The sequence below is a fragment of the Nymphalis io genome, chromosome 1 (assembly GCF_905147045.1).
Source record: "Nymphalis io chromosome 1, ilAglIoxx1.1, whole genome shotgun sequence".
In the NCBI taxonomy this organism is placed as follows: Eukaryota; Metazoa; Arthropoda; class Insecta; order Lepidoptera; family Nymphalidae; genus Nymphalis; species Nymphalis io.
Window position 1 is genome coordinate 11,822,984 of NC_065888.1, and position 26,237 is coordinate 11,849,220.

The 26,237-nt window shown below is 31.4% G+C and overlaps 1 protein-coding gene across 1 annotated transcript in view; it reads right to left on the minus strand.

Annotated features, from left to right (window-relative positions):
- LOC126772690 (ADP-ribosylation factor 6) overlaps positions 1-26,237 on the minus strand; it is a 35,462-nt gene that overhangs the window by 7,798 nt on the left and 1,427 nt on the right. Inside the window, exons 2-3 of the mRNA XM_050493152.1 lie at positions 19,014-19,119; positions 401-509 (exon numbers count right to left, since the gene is read on the minus strand). Coding sequence (XP_050349109.1) covers positions 401-482 — 82 coding nt within the window. The 5' untranslated portion in view covers positions 483-509; positions 19,014-19,119. The remainder of the gene's footprint in view (positions 1-400; positions 510-19,013; positions 19,120-26,237) is intronic.

Genomic DNA, 26,237 nt, shown 5'->3' on the forward strand with positions numbered 1-26,237 from the left:
TTCTACGCTATAAATAAATATACTATTTATGATATAATTGTCTATTAAATCATAAATACGCAATATATTTTTATCAAAAAAAAAACATGCGTTGGTAACAAGTGATTAAGTTGGTGATTACTGAGTGTTATGTAATTTCCGAAGAATTGTCAAGTCGCTAACACAGAAATTGTAAAGTATTTCATTGGAATCGCACCACAATAATCACAGCAAGATGTGAAATTTACAAACACAAATAAAAAAACACAGTCATAGCTCATAATTGATGACACAATGATGCTATGAATGATGTCCAAAGTCTAATAATAAAAATTAAAAGTAATTGAAATAATATGATGATAGAAGTAGAGTCAATTGGTTTAAGCATTACAAAAAATATCGTAGATTTGTCAAAGGATACTAGTCTTTCCCGCAGCGTCGAGGCCCAGCATCAATATCCTCATCTCCTTGTTGCCGAAGATCTTCGATAGCAGCTTACCCATCGTGCTGAGCTCGCCTCAACCGCACAACTGAAATTTATACATTCTTAATTTTAACCAAGAAACATCTATTAATAGACATAACTCTTTTAATTATAATTCTATAGAGATGTGATGTCCGTATCTTTGTTGTATCGTTTCTATAAATTTACTTACGTTGTTTTTTATTGCCAGACAGCATTGCATCATAATCTAAATTTTAGGACTGAATTTATGACAAGGGCTATATTATAATATGACAGTTATTTTTTTTATATTAACGATATTTAAGGTAAATCAACTTGAAGAGCTTTGCGTGAATTGGCTGAGCTAAGAGTGTCTAAGCGTAACCAAAATAATTTTATATTCATGTACCGACTTAAATTTTGTATGTTTTCTATTACGTAAAACACTTATATGTTACTATAATTACCGTTTATTATTAAATTATTATTTTTTTAACTGAAAGGCGCATTTTTGAATTTGAAATTTTATTTAATGACTATTTAATTAAACACCATTGGTATTTGCAGTTGCAAAATTGTAGTATTTGTTTGGAAAATATCAAAACAGAAACACTTTTTAAATATTAATTTGACAATATTCCTTAACACTTAATATAATAATTATATCGTATGTCTAGACAGCTCCATTGTTTTATTGTAACATAATATCTAAACATAAATTTTTTACTAACAAAATGACTTATCACTCATATAATCGTGAATATTTTATATAAAACAAATTAAGTATGGAAATACCAGAAGACTCAAATGAAATATTTAAGGAAAAAGTATCATCTTAAACTAAGCACATGAGATATGTGTGTGTGTGTGTGCACTTACACAGCCTTAAAACGAGGATGGACCGACACAAAAAGGTTTTATATAATATTATGTCGGTGTTCGTAGAAGGTATAAATGTTCCAAGAAAATTTTCATACATATACCGTAAATTTGTGCTGCGAGTAAGAATAACGAAGTGTTTTTGGATAATATAAATTATTTTAATATTTAAATTCGTATATTGTTTAAAAATTCATTTATACATGAAACGAAAATAAAAGTGCCTTTTGCTACTTAACGAGTTACGATATATTTAAATTAGCTTATATAATATTTCTTTGAAGAATTATTTTAAATGTTTTTGTTCTATTTTCAGACCACGCTTCCATTAGAGACCGTTAACTTTCGAGTAAGATTTCTCGTTGCTTTAACTTTCTCTTTCCTCTAACTAATACATATCGAGATAAAATGTCCATTTTATATAAAGACATTACGCAAAAGTCTATATAAAGCCGTGCGATTATTAATATCATAGCAACATTTGTTATTACATAACATATTGTCGCAGCATTTGCCAAAACCCTACTTCACCCTTGCCCTTTGTTACGCTCCGTCGACCTGGTGATTATTACTAACGAACTATCGACATACTATTAAAAACATACAACGTATGAAAAAAAAACAATACGTTAATACATAATGTAAGTACCTACTACAAAACATTAGCGGAAGCACTACACGATCTATTTTTATTATTATTTCACTGGGGTAATCTAATGGGGGGTAATACGTCACCGTAAAATTGGAAGGACGTATAAAATTTTGATAGTTTATAATATTTTAGGTCAGGTTAGTAGTGTGTTTAGAAATACACATAAAATTGGTCCGTTCTATAAAAACAATTACGTTAAAAAGTGCTACGTTGATTTTCGGGTAAAATTATATTTAAAATAACTATAGCAATAGCTTTAAATTAAATAACTAAAAAAAACAATAACTGAAATTTAAAATAGCAACAAAAAAAAAAAGATTAACTCATATTTAAAACAAAAGTAAAGTTTCTACTTTAAATATGAGTTATCCTGTTTTTATAAATATCGATAATATAGTACACATTTGTCTCGTTGGTTGTCATCGTTCTAATTCCAGTTCGGAACAATAAATATGCTATCGAGATTTTCTTTTTACAAATTCTCAGTGACATCCCGGAATTTGCAGTTTTACATTCCCGTGCCTCCTTAACGCGCGTAACGGTCCTGCGCCTGATCTCTTTCCAGTATGTCGGATTTCCATCCCAACGGGCTACGTGATTGAATGAATAGAAAAAGCACCCGTATTACTCGCACTCCCTAGTCTTCTATAATATATCAGTTGCCAAAATTTGCTAGTTTTTGTGATTGACCGCCACAACCAGAAACTTGACCAGAGGACCTTATACTTATAATATTTTACAAAGAATAACAAATATATTTTAACTTATTTACGTTTCCTGTTATTTTTAAAGTGAGTTTCAGTTTTTTCTAATATTATTTAAACTTTAGTGTAGGAGTAATAAAGTGGACTAAAAAGATGTTTTACCCGTAATGTAATTAACGTTTAGTATTATTATAGCAATTGAAGTTAGTTTCTATAGTTATTACTTAAGTTCTTTGGTCTTTGGTTAAATAATGCTGCTTCTAGTAGAGTAAAAACTTCAGAGGGCATTGCGAAATTTTTAATTAAGAATCGAGTTAATTGGGAAACGATTTATCCCACGAACTTGTATGTTAATTAAAATATATTTTAACGTCACTAAACATGCTATAAATTTATACGCATATCAATTTATAGATATACTAAACCTACTGACTATGTAGTCTACTATGTAGTCAGTAGGTTTAGTATATTTCAAAACCAACCAGCGTCACCCAAACAAGCGATCTATATTTCTAATTTCAAGTGTAATCGGTAACTTTTCATTTGCATAAAACTTTTAAAATAATTATATTATTTATTTGACTATATGTTACGCTTTTGCAGCTAAACCCACTCAGTATATAATTATTAATAATAAACCCATAAAACTTGTTATGAAGTATGTCTGTATAAACGCGCTAATCTGATCAACCCAATCAATTTGAAAAAAAACTTTTGCATTATATACTCGATATATAGAGAAAGGTTAATACATAATAACACGCTATAATCCACGGGGGCGGAGCAGAATATTCAACGCTGGTGAAACCGCGCAGAGCATCATATAATAATCGGAAATATTGATTGACGAAGTCCTTTTATTTATTAAAAAATATTTTATTTCACACGGGTTCGATAAAAACGCAAGTCCTATGGTAATATAGTTTAATCGTATGCTTCAAGAGAACATTTTTATAGGCAAGCGTGCTACATCTTAGAACGTATCGATGCTTAACATCAGGCAAGTCAACGGTCAAACGCTGGCCTATTAATAGTAAAAAAAAATGGAAGGTTGTGTAAATCAAAAACATGTTTATTAAGTCATAAAGCTTAGGTAATATAATACCATAATGACCAGTTCATTACACTAATCACTTGTATAACGGTAACCTCAATTGTGCTAGGCTAAGCTATGGTTGGCAAGCTCCCAAGCATCAATGCTTTGATTCTTTATGTTCTTATTCGAAAGAAGAGCCAATGTAATTACAAGCACAGGGGATTCCTGTGGTTAGCCCATTGGTTATTAGGTGAACTATATTGCAAGAATGCTAGTCTATTTGTGGTTGTTAATATTATTAAGGGATGTGTAGTTTTTGTTACAGTAACAATGTTTATAAATTTTACTGCCTTGTTTTTCTCAAATAACAAGTGAGAATCGACGAAGAAATCTCGCTTAGTCGACATCCCACGAGATACCTTCCGCCGGCCTAGATATCGCCGAGCTAAATATAGGTGACGAGGGCCCTTTAACTGAATTTAACGATGTCGCTCGATACATTACACACGTAAAACAAATAAACAAATAAAAATCCTAGAATATTACTTAAAAAACACACGTACACGTGATATTTCACACGTAGCTACATAACAAAAGAGACATTTGACTATGTAATGCAAAATGCTTTAAGCAGTATTAAAAAGTGGTAATTGATATGAACAATCTCTATCTACTATAATGATTACTGCGTAAGTGTGTCTGTTGATTTGTATTTAATTAAAAGCAACGATTGATTCTTTGTTGACTCAAAGTGATTTTTTGCAAAAAAATAAAGGAAGTTTATTGGCCAGAGCTTTTTATTTATAATTAACCCTTGGGTAACATAGTGGCCTGAAATTAAATATTCTTTTCGGCAGAATATATAGTAAAAACTACAGTATTTTACATTATTAAAATAGTACCACGTACAAAACTAAAATTACTACTTAAATCTTTTTCCTGTAAACAATATAGATAAAAAAACAATCAAACTACGCGTAAAGATAATTGAGTGGTTGGATTATAAACAGTGGCTAAAAAAACGTTATATAGAATTCAAATAATGTTTCTCTTTAATCTTAAACTTTAAGTACCGAATATAATATGCAGTCTTGAATTTACAAGAACTTATAATATTACAACATTCGTCCAAAAACGTTTATGGCACTGAAATTAATCATCGTCAGGCGAAACGAGAGATCGATGATACGATATATGATGAAACGATGTCGGTTCGATCAACATTCGGAATTTAACGTGCTCTGATGCCATAAAAGTTGAAATAAGGGTAGACTGTTTGAACACGGAACCCTAAATTGAGTCGATGTTCCCTTAATGAATCATGTTCCGTAACGATAGAAAATATTTTACTTACATTATTTTATTTCAAAAAAGGAAATCATCGTGAGGAAACCTGCATGTGTCTAATTTCACTGAAATTCTGCCACATGTTTATTCCACCAACCCGCATTGGAGTAGCTTGGTGGAAGGAGAAGAGGCCTTTAGCCCAGCAGTGGGACATTCACAGGCAGGCACATGTTACGATTACGGTACGGTATTTTATTTCAAACGATAAAATCATACAACATATCATACAAATTATCATACAAGTACTATTTCTCTAAGATTATTAATATTTTAAATGATTATCACAAGCGTATTTACCAAGGTAAAAAAATATTTAATTTGTAAATAAAATTGAAATATAAAATTTAAAAATCAAATCTTTTTGATTTATATGTTTGAAACAGACAACATAATTAACTGTTCTACAGAAGAAAAAAAATAGTTTGAATAGACATTAAAAATATTTACTTTGAATAGACATGAAAGAAATTGCTATTTTATTCAGCATAGCAACGCTTGATAAAGCAAACATTAGTGGAGCAACGAGTGACGTAAGCCATTGAAGTCTCGAATGTGGCTTAACAACGAGGAAGCGGCCCTCGCACAATTAGAGAACTTATTCAATGATATCTTTGGAACCGCAAATTGGGACAATTCCAGCGAAATTATATGTCCGACTTTCCTTTACAATTTAAATTTAATAATAAATTAATCTGCAGACATTTCATAATCGAATTTTAACAATATTAGATGTGGATAGATTCTAAAAGTCTAGAAGTATTAATCGTTACACATATTCTATACTATTACTTATAGTTACTTACTTTTATCTAGTTTAAAAGGTTACTGCAAGTTTGAAATATATAAAATCCTTTACATAAAAATATAATTATGAGCACAATATCAAAGTCATTAGTCGATTAAAAATATATCATAAATTTCTTTTGATTTATATGATAACTTCATTTTATCTATGACATATAAAACATTTGATGACAAGATCAAGGAACAGTTCGATTTCGATTTGATGTATGCGCCTTAACACCATTAAGTTTGGGATCACCCTTCTATTTCCGGCAGGTCGAGTTAAGGGCGTTACCCGATTTCCACACCATTTCCTTCAAACAGCTAATTCAAACTCAACGTTTTTGTTTTTGTATCATATATTATAAACTATAGATTTATATACACATACACGTGAGAGCTAATCATAGACAATAGATAAAGTCACATTAAATTTGTCTTTGAAATGTTTAATTTTAATTAAGTATGTTCTTACGATGACTACTTAAAACAACCGATAAGAAATCCATCGGTACTTATAAATTAATTTATAATACTCTGACGTAAAATTAATATCGTCGAATTTAACACCTTTCTCATCTGAATAATATTATAAACTATATAACTACTGACTCGTCGTTGAAGTTTGCTAGTCTCTCTTGAGAACGGGTATCGTGGCGAAAATCAGTCAGGACATATTCAAACTTATATAGACCACCGTGACCTTCTTTCTACGTAACATTAAATTATAAAGTAGCTATTACAGTTGCGTGTATCCGGAATGGAATGCAGTTGGAATTTATAAATTCAAACTTTTGCGATTCTTTCAGAAAGTGAGTAATTACACAACATTGTATTAAATTTATGTTGACAACTGAAACGAAATTACAAAAACTTTTTTCGAATTAATATATATATATTATACGAGACGCAGCTTCACATCTGATCACTATTTGTATTTACAAACCGATAACAGAATATTTAACTAAATGAATAAACGATTTTCATCGCTTCATAAAATTAATAGATACTGTCGGTAGAACAAAATTGAATCGTAGCCAAGTCATTTATAACTGTATACAATTTACTTCAATATTCAATATTCTATTGTTTTATTTTAAATCGGTTCAAATTATCTCGTATTTATAAACCATTTGCGGTCTTATATACCGAAGGGAATCAGTCAATTGTAAAAATAGATATTTTATGGACCAATATTTACTCACGAATGCTATCCGCGCATTAAATATAAACGAAGCTATATTTCTGTAGAATTATAGAGCTATGTAGGTTGTTTCAAATATGATAGTGTAGCTCCAAGCTTAAATTATTTTACAGTTAACTCAAAGTTCACAATTATTGATTGCTTTATGAAAATCGATAATTACGAAATCGATTGTCCTGAGTGTCAACGCACAGACAAATCTACTAAGACGAAAAAGCTGAACTTGAACATAGGTTTATTTTATAGGGTAAATATTTGTTAAAAAATAATTTTAAAAAAAAATTACCTAAGGATGGACAACCGGGCACTCCTATGGTAACTTAGTACGAATTTTACTCGTTCTAAGTCGCGATGGTAAGCTGGTGAGCAATATTTACGAAGATTTAAAATAGAAGAGAGAACGATGAGGTCACAGTTAATTTTTTGCCGACGGAGAACCTGTTCGCTAACTCGTGTTTCTTATCGTTAGTGGGTTAGTAAAGAAAAAAAAAAGACTCGCAGTCTGTGACCGCAAACACCGTCCAGAATCAAACTTTTAGCGGTAACGTAACTCGTTTTTCAAACCGAAAATATATATACCTACATTTTAAGGAAACAATTTAAAAGCAAATAATCTATAGTATTATTATTTATAAATGCGAAAGTAACTTTGTCTTTGTTACTCTGTGTTTGTTACGCTTTCACGGGCAAACCACTGAACTGATTTTGATAAAATTTAATATCAAGCAAGCTTGTCCCCGAGGACATATAGGCTTATTTTTTATATCTAATACGTGAAAATACGCTGAACAAGCAAACCGTTTATAACATAACCAGTGTAATTACAGGCACAAGAGACATAACATTTTAGTTCCCAAGGTTGGTGGCGCATTGGTGATGTAAGCGATGGTTAACATTTCTTACAATGCCAATGTCTAAGGGCGTTTGGTGACCACTTACCATCAGGTGGCCCATATGCTCGTCCGCCTTCCTATTCTATAAAAAAAAAAAACATATACTAAATAAAATCACTTACTGCTAACACTTTTTGATATAAAGAATATGAAATTCATATTTATTAAATGAGCTAGTCATGTCAAATTAATATCACGTAAAAGAAAATCCAATGAAATTTTCAGAATTAGTTAACTAGTTAATAGTTTACTGTAACATTCTTATAAATACTAATATTTATTACAATAATAAAAATATAAAAAATAAAACTCGAAACACGCAAACGATTCGCGTGAACTTCATAAATTAAAGAGTTAATGTAGTTGTGAATATGTTGAATACCAATAGAAAAAAACAACAATACCAACGTAACCAAACTCAGACAGGCACGTGTTTAATGATATGAATGGCTAATATAATAATTCTTATTATATTAGCCATTCTAATGTTTTGTTTATTTAATTTGTTTATGGTTACTATTATTACAAAATCATCAGCTATGTTCAAACAATAAAAATATGCAATATAAATTATTTTGTTATAATGAAATTTATTGAATATTATTACTACATATCTATATATAGATAGATACGAACTAATAAGACGTTTTCTTTGTGTAATGCCTAAACCAACTACATATAAACTGAAAAACATACTTATATCAGATGATGCAGCGCCTTTCGCAGGTTTTGATACCTATCGTCTGTCGTATGTTATGATTGGATTATATTAATACGAGAGTTAAGTTTTGTTTTCAGAGGCTCAAACAAAAAAAGCGATCGATATATTGAAATTTCGTATAAATACAGCGTATCATATGCATGTATTTATTTTGCATTATAATAAAATATCTCGAAAAATCTTAATGAAAAAAGTTTAATCAGACAGTAGTAATCTCGATGACATTGAATTTATATATTTTTTGTTTCTTTACCAACTCAAGGGCAAATTGATTTAACATTTCTGTCTAAAAATTCGTTTAACATTTAAGATTCTCATGAAAATAAATAAAAATATATCTTGTAATACATTATTTCTAATAATAAAATACATTGTACGGTCCCGAATGGACTTGGAAATAGTTAAAATAGTGCATTTTGAAAATTGTATTATAATCATATATTTTAAGGAAATGTATTAGTTATCTATTATAATTAATTATACGTACTGTTGTGGGTATGTAAACGACCATACCTACTATATATTAAATAAAAACAGCACAGTTCGCAATAGCCCCTCGAATTGCAACGGAAACGGGACACGCGGTGACGTTTCTATGCTTATTATACAGGAATCCATATCGTAATATTTGTGACTCACGCTTGTTCACCCGTTTAGGGTGTGGACTAATCTGGAAATGTTATATATTAACATTATGAATAGTGTTCTTGATTGATTAACAATTTGAATATCTAAATTTATCAATATAACAGTTGTCACGTAGTAATTACCTCTATATAAATTTATTTTTTTAATTTGTAAATTTTAATTGACTTTACAAATCTACTTTAAAAAATAAACCGAGCCAATATGACCCAGTGGTTAAAGTACGTGAAAAAAAGACTGCGGGTTCAAACCTAGGAGAACCACTGAATCCTCAAGTGTTTAATTTAATTTTTATAATTAATCTTATGCTTGGCGCTAAAGGAAATAATCGTAAGGATATGCCTACATGTGTACCCCCCAACCCTTATTAGAGCAGTGTAGTAATAAGCTCCAAACCTTCCCAAAAAGAGAAGTTGCCTTAGCTCAGTAGCAGCAGCAGCTGTACATTTACAGGCTGTTACTTTACTTATTTAAAATATCAATATATTCAGTGTTACAGTGTACAACTGTTGGTAAACCTAAATAAATAAATAAAAAATAAAAAAAAAACAAAAACGAATCAAACGCTATGTCATATAATATACAACACTACACTCATTTACCTTGAACTGAAAATCTCCCAATATTACAATCAATATATAAAAGAAAAAAGAAGCAAACGGATAGTTAAAATCTGCACATTTCTCTTTTGTGTTAAGAAAGTAACAAATTCACCGACTCGGCTATGGCTTACGCAACGTAGACACTAATTCTATCTTTGGACGACTGTCTTTTATGGCTTCGTATCCCCTCGAAAGGCAACGTCCCAATAGTTACAAAGATTTATAGAAACAGGGAAACCATGTAGGCGGCCATGCGTCCCCAATATTATTGAGGAATAAAAACAAGTGAAAATAACTTTCTATATCTATTGAAACAATAACATAAATTAAAATAGGTTCATTTATATTTCTGTTTTAATAATTACTTACTAAGCAACACGGACAATTTTTTTATTCTAAGCCTGGGCACTTTAACAGACAAAATGTCTGTTGAAATTCGAAGTGCTCATTAAGGATTAAAGGACTGCTTCAAACACGCTCAAGATTAACCTTCACCTTAAGAGTTATATTTGAGTGATATTTGTGTTTTTAATTATCAAAGTTTAGTAAAACATTTATTTAAGAAATAATTACTATAGATATCTCTTATGTACCGAATTTAAAATTGACTTTTAAATTTATTAATTTAGTAAATATCGAAGTTAATAGAACAGAAAGCATACTAAAATTAAGTAAAAATATAAGCATAATTTTCTCAAATTCAAATAATAAAAATAATTAATTATTTGCTGAAACCGTTTACTGAAAAGCCAAAACAGAAACTTTTCAGAATCTATAAATGACAAAAGTACATTAAATTGAGTGACACACGTTGGACAAAAACAAATTGAATTACACCATAATTATAATAGGTAAACAGACTCCTTTCTGCACTCAAAGATAGCACTTATTCTTCCATTTGTAGATTTACGTAACTTATCAAGTTGTGCTCCGTTGCTTAAAACGGTTGAGAACTCAGCTTATTCCTCTTTAAAATTTCACTTAGACTCGGAACAAAGATAGTGGATAGGGGAGGCGATAATTTACGAGAAAAAGTTACTTTAACGAGACTTTCATGAACTCAAGACTTAAGTAAGGTTAAGCGCAATTTTAATCCTGTACAAGTTTATGTCATGTAGCTCCTAAGGTTTATTAGTTAGGTCTTTGAAACGTTGGCGTAAATTTGCAATTCAAAGAGGAAAAATTAAGTACCATTTTCTTCATTGGTATTGACTTTCACACCCACAACTTATGGCTAGTTATTTATATCCTTTCCATTCGTTATAAAATATTACCGTCACTTTATGATTTTAATATTCAGATAAAAAACAGTTTCTAATTAAAATACCCTCCCTCTGTGGCACACCGCTGATGATACAAAGCAAAATCGCCATGCTGGGGATGGACGTTCGCTGCGACCTTAGTCCAAGGGATTACATCGAGGCTATTATAAAAACAGCTTCACGAAAACTCGGAGTTCTGAACAAGGTGCGGCGTTTTTTCACGCCACAACAACTGTGCCTGTTATACAAAACACAGGTACGGTCTTGCGTTGAATATTGCTCGCACCTTTGGGATGGCTCCGCTAAGTACCTTATGGAGGCCTTGGACCGGTTGCAGCGACGTGCAGTACGCATTATTGGCGACGTAAAGGTCACAAACACCCTTGAACCTTTACAATTGCGTCGTGAGATAGCAGCACTGAGCGCTTTCTATCGTCTGTATCACGGCGAGTGCTCTGAGGAATTATTCTCTCTAATTCCTGCTTCCCCCTTCCTTCTTAAGTCCACGCGAGCTGGTTCTCGATGTCACCGCCTAACTGTGACATCAATTCCATCGCGCACAAAGAAATTTGGCAACTCCTTTCTTTGTCGCACTACCAAAGAATGGAATTCCTTACCAGCTCACGTGTTCCCCTCCTCTTACAACCCGGGTTCCTTCAAACGAGGCGTGAAGAGGCATCTTGCGGGCCGGCAAGGCGGGGACGGCTAGTACAGAACATTCTTCCCGACTGTACTGGCCGTCGTCGCGTTTGGACTCTACTACCACTTACCATCAGGTGGAGTAGAGTCATTTGCCTTCCCGGGGCATATAAAAAAAAAAAAAAAAAAAAAAAAATTAAAAATACTATAATTTAAAATAGTTATATTATATGAGTTAGTTAATTATTAACATTGTATTAAAAATTAACTAATATATATACAAACATTACATTTAAGAAATATACACACTCGAATAACACGGTAATACTATTTAATTCGATGATGGAAGTTTCATACGAATTTCAATTGAAAGTACTGACACAGGCCTACTTAATGGCATGTATAAAAACGTAATAATGGAATTAAAACGATGAAACACAATTTGATTGCATTTGTTAGCTATTAATAATATATTAAAACATACCTTTACAAAATGATTGATGATTAAACAAAACATAACATCGAGAAAATAAGAAAACATCTATAAATATATTTAACTAATTAAAGAGAAATTCAACTTTGTCAAAACAGCAAAATCACGTAAAACAAAAAAAAAACTTGCATATTCGCCATCTTGAAAATGTTTCTACGAATTGTGCCGACATAATTCCGGAGTGCGACGGGCAACAACGCCAAGTGTTTGTGGCTATCTTGAAACGTGATATAATATATTACACTTGAAGTTGCCAACGTATTTAGAAATCGACAACTGTTAGACACAGTACGATTTTTTTTTTATATAGAATAGGAAGGCGGACGAGCATATGGGCCACCTGATGGTAAGTGGTCACCAAACGCCCTTAGACATTGGCATTTTAAGAAATGTTAACCATCGCTTACATCACCAATGCGCCACCAACCTTGGGAACTAAGATGTTATGTCCCTTGTGCCTGTAATTACACTGGCTCACTCACCCTTCAAACCGGAACACAACAATACCAAGTACTGCTGTTTTGCGGTAGAATATCTGATGAGTGGGTGGTAATTACCCAGACGAGCTTGCACAAAGCTCTACCACCAGTTTTTTTAACGAATTTACAATATACATTTTTGATTTTCTGATCAGTCTCCTTTCTGATTTTAAAAGGACCTATAAATAAATTAACAGCCAATACAATTATTGAAATTAGAAAAAAAGTTAAGTTAAGCTAGTGACAAAATGAAATCAAACAAATAGATTGCAAAAACAATTTAAAACAATTCGAAACTTATGAAATATGAATTTATATTCTCTGTTTATCTGTATTTTCGCGGACTGCATCCTTTTTTGATTAAATTGTTATTCATGCATTGTAACATATTGGTAGCATATTTCACATTTTATTTTTGGCAGTTACGCATGAAAACCTTTCATATTTTATGAGCTAAAGTTAATTGCCTTCGAAAGGGCGTGTCACCTTTTCAGGCATAGTAGTAGAGCCGAATAAGTAATAATGAACGAGAGTAGTTCCGCAGATTAACTTCAATTTATTTTATGTCGACTAATAAAAATATCGACAAATATAAAATTGTTAGCGAAATGGATGATGAATTTGATGTCGCATAAAGATGTACCATCGTTTGTTTCACCTGCATTTAACGAGACGAGGTTGCCAATTTTTTCCCTATAAGGATCACCATTTCCCATTTTTATTTAAATTGACTTTATTATTATTTACTTTATATTAATGGCCGTAAAATGTATTCCAAAAATAAATGTTCAACGATACCTACTGAATACAAAAATTAAACTGGGTTTATACATATTTCACAACTGCATATTGCCGCTTTTAAAATGAGAGCATCGTAAATTATAAAACTGGAGATAGTGTAACGCCTCGTGTTTGATTTGATTTTATATCGGACGATCATATTAATGGAAAAAGTTACTAGAAGTCAGTTCAAGATACAAGTCTGCATTTGTCTAATTTCACTGAAATTCTGCCACATGTGTATTCCACAAACCCGCATTGGAGCAGCGTGGTGGATAAGCTCTAAACCTTCTCAAAAAAGGAGAAGAGACCGTAGACCAGTAGTGGGATATTCACAGGCTGTTATTGTAGTGAGTAATAATACTGTATAATATACATTATAGGCATTTATATAAGAAAAATTCAAACGTGGTTTAATTCTAGCATCAATAATTTTATTTACTTTTCATACGTTTTTTAAAGAAAATTATATCATGCAAAGAAATCAAAAGCGGCCAGAAATTTACCTAGTTCAAGGGCCTAGCCGCTCGTAACTAGAAATAAGGTCATTATTGTATCGCCTAGAGATAGACTGTAGCGGCTATAATGTTAATGAAGGTTAGTTTTAATATTTTAAACGTTATTATTCATTTTAAATAAATTTTAAATAATATTTTTAAATCGCTAGAAGCGTTCGGCTTTTTTAAATACCTATTAAGATAAATTCTATATTACTTTTTCAATGAAAAATGCAAATTGTATTGCTGAACGTAATTAGAATTACATTCATCAATTTGATTTGATGCTAGTTAACTCATGCTCTTTTGTGTACACCTGACATCGTATATGCAAAATTTCATGAGAAGTTAAGACGCGGTACTCACTTTCGAATTTATTATATCACAATTGATAACTTCGAAAAAATGAGATCAGTTAGATACGTAGAAATTAAGACAACGAAAACCATACAACCCAAACACAGCAACGCACTGAGCCGTTCAGATCTGAATGGAATTCGTGTCGCAACCACTCGAAGCGACGGTGAACCGCAAAATGTATTCCAATCTGATACCTAAATTGAGTTGGTAGCTAGTAAATTTAAGATCAAATCTAAATAGGTCAATAAACCCTTTAATCAAAATGAGAAGGACAATTACGTACCTAACTGATAATTATTATTAAAACTATACAATAAGCAATATTTAAATTAAAAATATCGAGGTGACTAAGATTCTATGTATTTTAGATAAGAATAGATATTCTGGAATGAATAATAATAAAATTAACAATTTGCTACAACTACAAATATTCAAATCATTACATAATCATTAATCATTGAGTTAACTATTTTGTCATGTGTAAGGTCAATAAACTTAACTATAAACGTCTCCTGAAGCTCATTCAGCTGATGTAAACAGTACTTGTCGGAGTAACAGGGTTGACGCTTTGCGTACGATTATATTTAGACGAGCGTAACATCGTAGCGTGAAAGTCACTATTTATGGTTTATCGGTGCAATAACATCTTCAATGATAGAAGTACGCATGCGCGAACACGATACATTTTTCGAGATATCTGTTTTGCAAGTATGCAGACTGTTATGTGCCGCTTTTTTAAAATGTTCTGGTCTAATTAATAAAATGCTTATCCAATAACTGTTATAAATAATACAAATCATTCGAAAATTCCAGAAGAAAAGTATTTCCTCTTGTGTTTTATTCATTTTTCGAACTTTGAATTTACATTTAGTATGTACAGTTAATAAATAAGACAGATCATGTATATTATAATTTTCCGATTTAAAACGAAACTTGAATCCATTAAAATAAATTGAAAATTAGTTGCCCAAATCGCTGTAAATTTAGTGGTTGATCGAACTAAATCAATTCGTTTGAACGCGGTTCATACCAAAATTCACAAGTTACTGAAATCTAATCAGTATCTCGGTTGACCCACGATTTATACGAGCAGGGAGTAAGTTTACGCTTGAAAGCAGGCACGTCGAATGCCGATTGCCCTATCGCACGTAACTTCATTTACTCCATGCCATCTATCGTAAGCAGACAAGCGAGAATGTGGGCCGTCGCTCGTATTGTGTCGTAATGGGACACTAATCATACCTCCTCATATTGAAAAGACAATGGAAGTAATTAAGTTATCACGACACGCGTGTAACTAGATAAGGATCGTAGCTTTCCTAATTATGATTCTGCTTCCTTGTAGAAAACAACTGTATTATATTTAAAGTTATTTTCATGTAATAGAGGCAAATAAGTATTTAATTGAGTGATTTAAATGAATATTCAGCTTGTTATCGGTATGCGCTATATTCGACCTTCTGTTTTGTACAAGTATTAAGAAACAGCCTCTTAATGTCCTACTGCTGGGCTAAGGCGTCCTCTCCTTTTTTTTGAGGAGAAGGAAAAGCCGAGATGGCCTAGTTAGAACGCGGGAATCTTAACCGATGATCGTGGGTTCAAACCTGGGCAAGCACCACTGAATTTTCATGTGCTTAATTTGCGTTTATAATTCATCTCGTGCTTGACGGTGAAGGAAAACATCGTGAGGAAACCTGCATGTGTCTAATTTCATTGAATTTCTGTCACATGTGTATTCTACCAAACCGCATTGGAGCAGCGTGATGGAATAAGCTCCAAGTATAAAGTGATCAGTCGAATTCTATTCGGCTAATTAATGAATGCTTATAATCCTTAGAAAAAAAAATAATTTAAAATTTTTATTTAAACAATAATTTATTTCCCTTAACAGTATACAAAAAACTCGGACAAAGAAAAATGCAAAAAATTGTACATTTGATAAAACCAAAAAACAGAGACATGACTTGCAATTATCATTAGCATTTAAGTACCTAATTTTCTAGAGAACTAATACGCGTAATGATATCTTATTACACGCAATTAAAACCGCACTCGGAACACGCAGACCACAACCGTACGATCTATAGCGGATTCGTGGCATCTATGTCTAGCGCAGTAAGACCTAAAGGCTAATCTTCACGCTCATGTATTTGCGGCGAAGACACATAAGGGAACATGTAATGGCATGGATACATTCGTAAACGAGTGAAACAAGCCATCAACTAGACGGACACTTGTGCGATGAATACTAATTTGATTTAACGGATTTGTGAATTATTTATTTCGTAAGTGTCGATTATAGTCCAACACGAGTACGAAACTCTAAATTCTTAAAAAGAACGCGGAATGGATTCCTCAAACGATTCAATGAACTCATATCCCCGCTTGATAATACAAACCAAAAACTCCAATGAAATAATGAATAATGTTTTTTAAAGATAACGACGATTTAATTCATTACTTTTAATATGCTTTAAAAAAAACGCCATGAATACGTCATTTTATAATTGTATGTCTCACGGTTGGAAAATGCCAGGCAAATTTTACTTAGTTTAAATGGGAGCGGGCAATGAGAGTAACTATCTAAGATGGAATTTAAATTCTGATGATCGTTAAAATACCATTCATCTAAGCCTGGGAACCTGAGTAGACGTCTCTTATTAGTACAACCGTTACAAAGGAAACTATAAATTAAGAACAGGTTTATATAAAACTGTACGATCTGTTTACTTTTTATTCAAAGATACTTATTTTGCAATGACTTATTTTGTTTTAATCATAATTAATTCTCATAATTTAATAAAATTATTCAAAAGTATCAACTCCTTTATCCGTTCTCGTATCCATTTACCCTCTTAGGGAGTCGATTTCCGTTATATCGTTTGATAGCAGATAGTGCTATATTGGAATATTGGGTGTCGAAAATTGAGAAATTTTAAGCTACTAGTGTTCGCCCCGTGTTCGAAATTCGACCAAAATCCATATTGGAAATTTGAGAACACATATACGATAATTGCATGTTTCTTAGTGTTAAATAGGAATTTAGTGTTATAACGTCATACGCTCGCTCATAATAAATGCCAAATAAAAAATAAATAAAGAATCGGTTGACGAACAGAGGAGAAAAGTACTGAGCCGTTCCTATCTTTGTCAATATATTTATATATAATACTTTAATTATATAGTATACGAATAAATATAGTAGGTTGAATAAGTGGTATTTCACTTATATAGACAAAGACTTAAACAAGTTCTGTAATCATAAAAAAACTAGTATGAGATCATATAAACATGTCTTCGTCCAAGATTTCTAAAACATTCTATAACGATATAAAAAAAACATTTCGTCATATGTCCGCATACAAAAAAAAAACTTTTATTACAACTATTGTCACAAGCAACATTCATAAAAGGAAAATAACTAGATATTTTACATAACAATTATATCAGAACCGGTTTAATATAAACATCTCATTGACGGCGTGTTTATTTATTACATTTTAGACTACGGAGCGACTACTAAGAAACCAGATAGATAGTATTTATCATGTGTTACCTAGAACCCGTGTTACGTTATAGTATATATACGATTTTAACAGACCAGTTTTACTTCCGCATATTATAATTTTTATGACGTCATTAAAAAATACAATAAAAGACAGTAGGATTTTATTTTATCAGTCTTAGAGGCAAGATTGCACGACGTAAAACCGAAGATCGCGGGTTTAACTTTTGTCCAGCAGTGCTTCATTAGCAGGTTATATACATATTACATTATATTTATTCAGTAGTAAATAGTTTTCTACTTATCGACTGAAATTTTATTAATCATTTATACGAATATAAAAAAGATATTTTTATTAAGAGCCTGTTTGAACGAACAAAGTAAAAAATATTTTCATTAAAGTGAGTTATCATACGAACTTCAACCTCGTAAAAAACGATTAAAATTTATCGTACTTTAATTAAATAAATAATACGTGGTATGCCTGTCATCTGTGACACGTAGATACTGTCAGTCAATATGAAATACCTCTACAATTCACATCAGTTTTTGTTAAATTTTAAAGAGTAGGCAATGTCTGGTTCAGAAAGAGATTGATTAACTTCAGAAATGTGATGACATAACATCGCTACTCGTAGCAATATGAATTTGAAATAAGAGTTTTCGAGTGTTTTAACTTAAAGCAACGGCGTAGTTAGTTATTTACAGTAACAAGGCTGCCGATGACGAGGTACGGGGTTCAAGCCCCGGTTCGGGGCAATAAAAAGCTATTCCTTTAAAAAAATCTCAGTAGCAGCCTAAAAAAAAAAGCCTATGACGTTGAAAGTATTAATGCGTCCGTGTCTCTGAAAGCACTTATAACTCTTGATCCTGCGATTGAACTCTTTCCGATCGTGTCACATAGTTAACCCATCGGATCATGTGTGAGGGAATAGAGGGTTCACCTGTGTTTACGCATACACTTGAGCACTATAATATATCCTGCACTACTCATCGATGAGAATGACCGCCGTGAACGAAATCAGTCAGGAAGACATCAACAATTGTGCTATCCTTAAGAGCTCGTGATCTCGACCTCAGATATAATATTATATTTAGCTTAACTTACATCGACAAGACACCGCCAATACTCCGAAACCATTCCACTCTGTTGTATTGATTCAGAAAACTATCACAGTACTACAGTTTCTTATCCGACGATACGCACACATAACCTGAAACAATAACACAATTATATAAATTAAAATGATCATTGCAACGACTCAAACTTGTGTATCGATATAATCGAACGTATAATATACTCATAAAATAAAAACAACTATGTTTGGTTAAATTATATCATTAAATATACTGAATAATAACAAACAATAAGGATTAGTGCCTAATGTTATAAATTATTTGTAGTGTTGCCAAATGCGAACTCGACATTGACTAATATTTACAATCCGTTCACTAATCACGAGAGATTTTGGCTCAAACCTGCTCCAACGGAATTAGATATACTGAATCATTTCGACCTGACCATACCTTTAATACTTTATAACATACCGTTGTTTTTAGTTACAGTCCCTAAATGTACAATTAAAACATTTTAACAATAAAGTTGTCCTTTGTTGTCACTGTATTTAAATACGTAAGTAATTAAAGAATGGTTTGGCACTTTCTGACATTATTGATTTGAAATTCCGAAGAAGACACAGCATTGTTTGATTAATCATCATCTTATAAATAAGATTACAAAATACGACAATAATGTACCACCTGTAGAAATATATCATGTCAATTTTTATTAGTGCTTGTATCAAAAAGGAATAAATATACATAGTATATTTATAGTACTATCTTAAAGCAGCCTCTTTGTGTCTTTCCTAAAAGCGTGGTTCTTCGAGAAATTAATGAAACTTAAGTAAGTTATATGCCTCGTATATATAAAATGAATACACAAATAATACGATTAAATAATGTTATATGACGTAATTTATATTATAAATGAATCACTTTGATTTGATGCCTACTTTTTTGCTTTTCATAATGGACTTTATTATTTTTGTCGCCAAAATCCTTTATCTCAGTGTAGTTTAAATAAGATTGACAAACCTGATTAAAAATTTACGTTATATCGTAAGTGTTTCATGCAACAAATTATGTATAGTGTTACTACTCTTCAAAAAAGATGAAAAAGTTTCCAGTGACAAAATGAAAAGTATTCCTATAATTTAACCTGAAACCGAATACCTACACGTCATTTCGTTTAATATTGCAAAGGTTAAAAGCGAAAGACATTTGATAAATGTCAAAAGGTTAAACTAAGAATAAACGAACTATTGTTAGATTTTCTTTTGCTGTATTAACTATTCAGACAAAAAATGCTTTAATGGTAACTAAATAAGCTAGTAAATTTTATAACAAGGTCATTTTCGTATTATCCATCAATTCATACACAAGAAAAAATAGGTTACTTCTAAATTCGTTTATGAACGAGTGACTGATTTTTAAATGTTACTTTGTGTCTAGTGTATTAGATATTAATTTGACTGCCTCGTTGGTCTAGTGGCTAGATGTAAGACCGCAGACCCGGAGGTCCTGGGTTCAAATCCCAGGTCGGGCCAATAAAATGTTATTGCGTTTACTATCGAAAATTTTCAATAGCAGCCCGGAGTCTGGAAGTTGGAAGTGTGTACACTCCCGTGCCTCGGAAAGCACGTAAAGCCGTTGATCTTGAACGCTTCGGTCGTGTCGAATTGCTGTCAAGTCGGATTATAAGAGTAAGGGAATAGGGAGTGCACCTGTGTTTGCGCACACACTTGTGCACTATAATATGTCCTGCGCAGTTGGCTAATCTCTCTTGTTATTGGCCGCCGTGGCCGAAATTTGTCTGGAGGGTTATTATTAAATATTACTTACAGTTTTTAGTGTAATTGTTTAAGACACATCACTCTATGATAGAAACATGTTATTTTTTAAATTAATGTAATAAGAAGGTGTGACCATGAAATAATCATCAAAATTCTCGTTATGATTCTGTACTATAACAAGCCTCACTCACCCTTATAACGGAATCAAGGATATATAAAGTATTGATGTTTGGCGGTAGAATATCTAAGTGGCCATGAGTTCATTTATTACATCATTCTAATACCACTTTTTAGAACTTACAGATACAAAACACTGTTAAACAACAATCGCAAAATATTATATACGTTTAAGGGTAACCAATATACACACATAAAACTTATACCAGAAGATGAAGCGCATCTCGATGATTTTTTTATGTAAATAGAGGTCGTATATAATACGCAGATATTATTATATAAGTAGCTGAGCTTCGCAGTTTAAATTAAGAATATTAACGTGACAAGCGCGAATTTAATGTTTTCTTAATGAATAAAATATAACGAGGGTACGGTTTTTTCGTCTCGATTTCTAAGTCACTAATGTAACATTATATTAACCATACTCGAAACAAAGAATCGTATTGTAACGAATATATATATGAACACGCGCGAAATCAAATAAAACGTCTACTACGTTATATAATAAAAAATAAAAATACATACTAATACAATTAACCTATATTTTCTTAAGTAACAATTTAGATTCACAACTTCCTTGGGGCAGACCAATAAACAGTGCTTTTAAATATTTTAATCAATTTTTCTTATCGCGGTTACTTTTTATATATAGACTTATTTCACATTGAATACACTATTAACAACAAGAAAAAAAAACAAGCTTAACGCTAAATTAATTCTAAAAATTAAACGCCTACTTCTATTCTATATGACCAATTGAGGAATCACACGTACCATCTGGCTGCACTAGTTAGTAGGTTGCAGCTTCCGACCACCACGCACACTTAAACATGAGCGATAACGTATTAACACGATAAAAATATTATTAGAAAAAAAAAATACACTGATAAAAAATGACCTTGTATTTCGAATTTTAAACTAGCAACTTGAACATACACACACATCAATAAAAAGTGTGACATTTATGTTATTTTCAAGTTCAATTTTGTTTACTGATCATGACTTTAGCTGAGTCAATATTTATGGTAAATAAGTACCTACCAACTGTGCAATTGTCGTACAAATGTCAATTCCACCATAGGTATTAATTTGTTGGGGCGGAAATAAAAAATATACTTATTAGCAAATGATACACTTTTAAATAGGCAAAGACAAAATAATTCAGAAGTACCATTTTCTGTTTATTAGCCGATTTTCTATTTATTTTCTTCATATATATATATATATATATATAAGTATATATATATTTAAGTATATATATATATATATATATATATATACTTAAATTTTTCAATAAGGATTAATTATGGTCGAAATTCGACCAGTGGGTGAACATCTGCTAAGCTATTATTAATAATCCATCTTGACCATGGGAACCGATGTTTTCATGAAATACATTATATCGAGCATGCGTCGAAAAATTATGTAAGTAAAATCGGAATAGGTAATAAGTAACTGCTATTTTTAGCAAGCCCATACACTTAAATATAGAATTCAAGGAAAATACAGGTAATCATAGACACGGGTTATAAATAATTAAATAGGGGCGAACTTGGTAGGGGGTAACCAAGTTGTAGTTATTGTTGTTATTACTCTAAAGTCTATTATAATCTAGGATATTGTAAACGGTACCTTATGAAAAGCCTGGCCACAATAAAGTAGCTACTTCAAAGCCGTAACAATGAGTTTATGATCTTGGCCTCTTTAACACTTAAACCATCCTATTCCTCTCAATCTTGCGCATGTAAAACATGAGCCAAATATGGTACAAACGATAAAACTACCATTTCATGTAATTAATCATAGTAAGTGATCTCATTGACATAGACATTGGCGCTGTAAGATATATTAACCATTCCATACATCGCCAATGCACAACCAAGCTTTGGAACTAAGATGTTATATCCCTTGTACCTGTCATGACACTGGCTCACTCACCTTTTAAATCGGAACACACACTGAGTAAAGATATTACGCGGTAGACGCTGATTCTAGTCGAGTGGGTAACCTACCCATGGATTCAAACTGTACATTTTTCTTATCTATCTAAATCCGTCAAAATCAATTTAGAAGTTAAAACTTCAAAAGTACGCGTAAGATATATTAACCATTCCATACATCGCCAATGCACAACCAAGCTTTGGAACTAAGATGTTATATCCCTTGTACCTGTCATGACACTGGCCCACTCACCTTTTAAATCGGAACACACACTGAGTAAAGATATTACGCGGTAGACGCTGATTCTAGTCGAGTGGGTAACCTACCCATGGATTCAAACTGTACATTTTTCTTATCTATCTAAATCCGTCAAAATCAATTTAGAAGTTAAAACTTCAAAAGTATAGGATTAATTATGTTAGGGTTATGTTTAACAAACGCTTAACGCTTGACACTTGTAATGGGTTCCGTGAATCAGTTGCCATCCGCTCTGGGCATCGTCGTGCATGACAACGAGTCACAGCGCACATACCGAAACCGCGCGATAAAAGATATTCCGTATGAATGATTTCAGTTTACTTTTCATTATTGTATTTTATATATATTTAAAACACGTTTAAAATTAAATGTGAAGCATGATACTCTGATTCTTATTTATGTTTGTTTGTTTGTGTCATTAAACATCTACAGACGTTGTCAGGGAAACAGAAAAAAGCATTAGACTCATACGCGGGCGAAGCCGCGGGCGAAAACTAGTTAAATATAAAGTTACATTTGTATTTTTTGTACTCATTTATTTTTTTATTTTGTATTTTTATTTTACAACTTACTACTAGTAGTTTTTTTGCATATATATTTATTTTCGTGTACAGAATTATATGCATTGTTTTTTTTAATAAATATTTATAAATGAGATGTTAAATATTATTGGTATATGTAATGATCTGCGGGATTCTATTATAGAATCGAATACCTAGGAAGGATGTATTGACTTTGCAAAGTCGAAAACTTGGTGTCAGAAATGTATCTCTTAAGTCTCGAATTTGTACAATTTTTGTTTAAATTCCTATTGAAATTAATCGGAAACAATTCCACAACGTGATATCGACGCTCTTGCTGGGAACCGTAGTCTTCGCAAAACATGTGGAGTATCCTCCGTTAAATAGTAGTAAAACCAGATTAGGTATTTAGAAAGATGAATCAAAAAATAATTCCTAGCAAGATAAGAAGTGATGATCTCTAAACGACTGAACAGATACATCAGACATATTTAAGAACTATTCTGAGCAAACCAGATTACAAATAAAAAAAATAAAAATTAATAATTGACCCATTTAAGGAGCCGCAACGCCACAGACAGATACACAGACAAATAGACAAAAGTGTTTTACACAACACACACACCCGAAAAACCAGAATTTACACGAAGTAAGCGAAATCACAATTTACACTCAATGCCAAAACGTCGATTTCGCTTGACATAGTTATATTACTAGTGGTACTTTACTTACTTGTTAGGTTACTAGCCTAGTGCCCTAAAAAGAATCAGTTGAAACTGGAAAGTCCGAAACAACATCAGATGTGATGTTTTGACATGCCATGCTTATAATATTCTCTTAATATAAAAATAGTCAAAATACAATAATTGACATAAAAGAAACAGTTTAGAATCATATAGAATTGAAATTTTTTTTATTCTGTTTCTATCGACACAAGCTTAACATAATATTGAGGAATAATATTGAATATGAAGTTGATTTAAAAATAATAAAAAAAAAATCTATCCAGAATTCGGAAAAATTAGAAAATACTGTTGATTTTGATTATGATTTTATATCTAGGTTTCTGTAAGATGATTGAAGAATTGCCCTAATTAAATCATTTTTATGTCACTTCACTTTGTTATGTAGCACCCTCTTGATACAGTCCACAAAGTGTTGACTAGTTTCAGCAAACTTACATACACGATATTTAAGTAATGCTATGGGTGTGAATTGATTGATCTGCCTACACTATCAAACTATAACAAACTGTTAGGTTTTTATTTTATTAATGATTATTATTTTCAATTAAAACTAAAGATACTAAAAAACATGCAATTTATCAATATAAGTACTTATAAAAAAGAAATCCAAAACAATGTCTAAATGATAAGGTAATAACAATATTAGTTAAAGAACCAGAAAATTTTCAACAACAATCTATTCAAATGTGTTTCTCACACACTAATTAGTGAGAGTGAAAGTGTATAAGGAATGCTTGGGTGTGAATTATTATTGCAATACTGAGTAAATATGTTACTAGTAAGATTCATTGTGATTTTTATAGAGCAATTATAGTCATAATGATGTAACATTTAAAATATGATTGGATGGCAACACTGACTGCCTATAAGAAAGAAGGCAAAGATAGCACAAGCAAATGCCATAAAAGTATATATTGTGGAAGTGAAATAAGGAGAAAAAGATTTAAATAAAACTTATTTAAGATGTTTACGATTTTCAGCTCTCGTTTTAATTAATTTTATTTATGAAATAGACTATATTGATGAGAGGACTTACAAACAGGAATAAAATACAATAGGCATTTTTAAACTACAGATATATCATATTTGATAAAAAAACTGATTTTTTGTTATATATGCTCTTTGCACTGTCATATTAGATCTTTATTTATATAATTATTTACATACTAAACTAAATTTCTTGATAACACAGAAAGTGAAACAGCCATTTTTTCTTTTTAGACTACACAATAAATACAGATTAAATAAATTGCAGCATTTTGTCAAAGTTTAGTATAATTTGCAATACTAACTTTAATGCAAATTTTAAAAACAACTGCTTACACAAACTAATCCTCGTACCTACAGTTACACTATATCTTTTCGGCAATCAAACTGGAACGGAGTAGTGGTTAATGGTTTTTATTAATAAATATAAGTCCATAAGTGAAGCTACCTCGATAGACCTGAACAAAATCATACCGCAGGTCAAATCATTACTATCAATTGACTATAAATTTGACTTGGAGATGTTTGATCAATGACCTATCTAATTGAATAAATTGGACAATGATTACCTCAATCGTACTTAGTATGTACCTATATTTCAATAAAGAACATATATAATATTATGTATGTTTATGTATGTTTCAATCTAATGAAATATTTAAAGTAGTACATTTGTAGTTTTATATTTTTTACTAATTCTCAATTAAATAAAAACACAACTATCAGCTTTGTATATCTATACATGAAAATTAAGAGCTAAAAAAAATCTTATCAGTATTTTAATAGATGACAAATTTGTTTAAGGATTCGAGTTTCACAGAATAAGGTCAATGATATTCAAGATGAG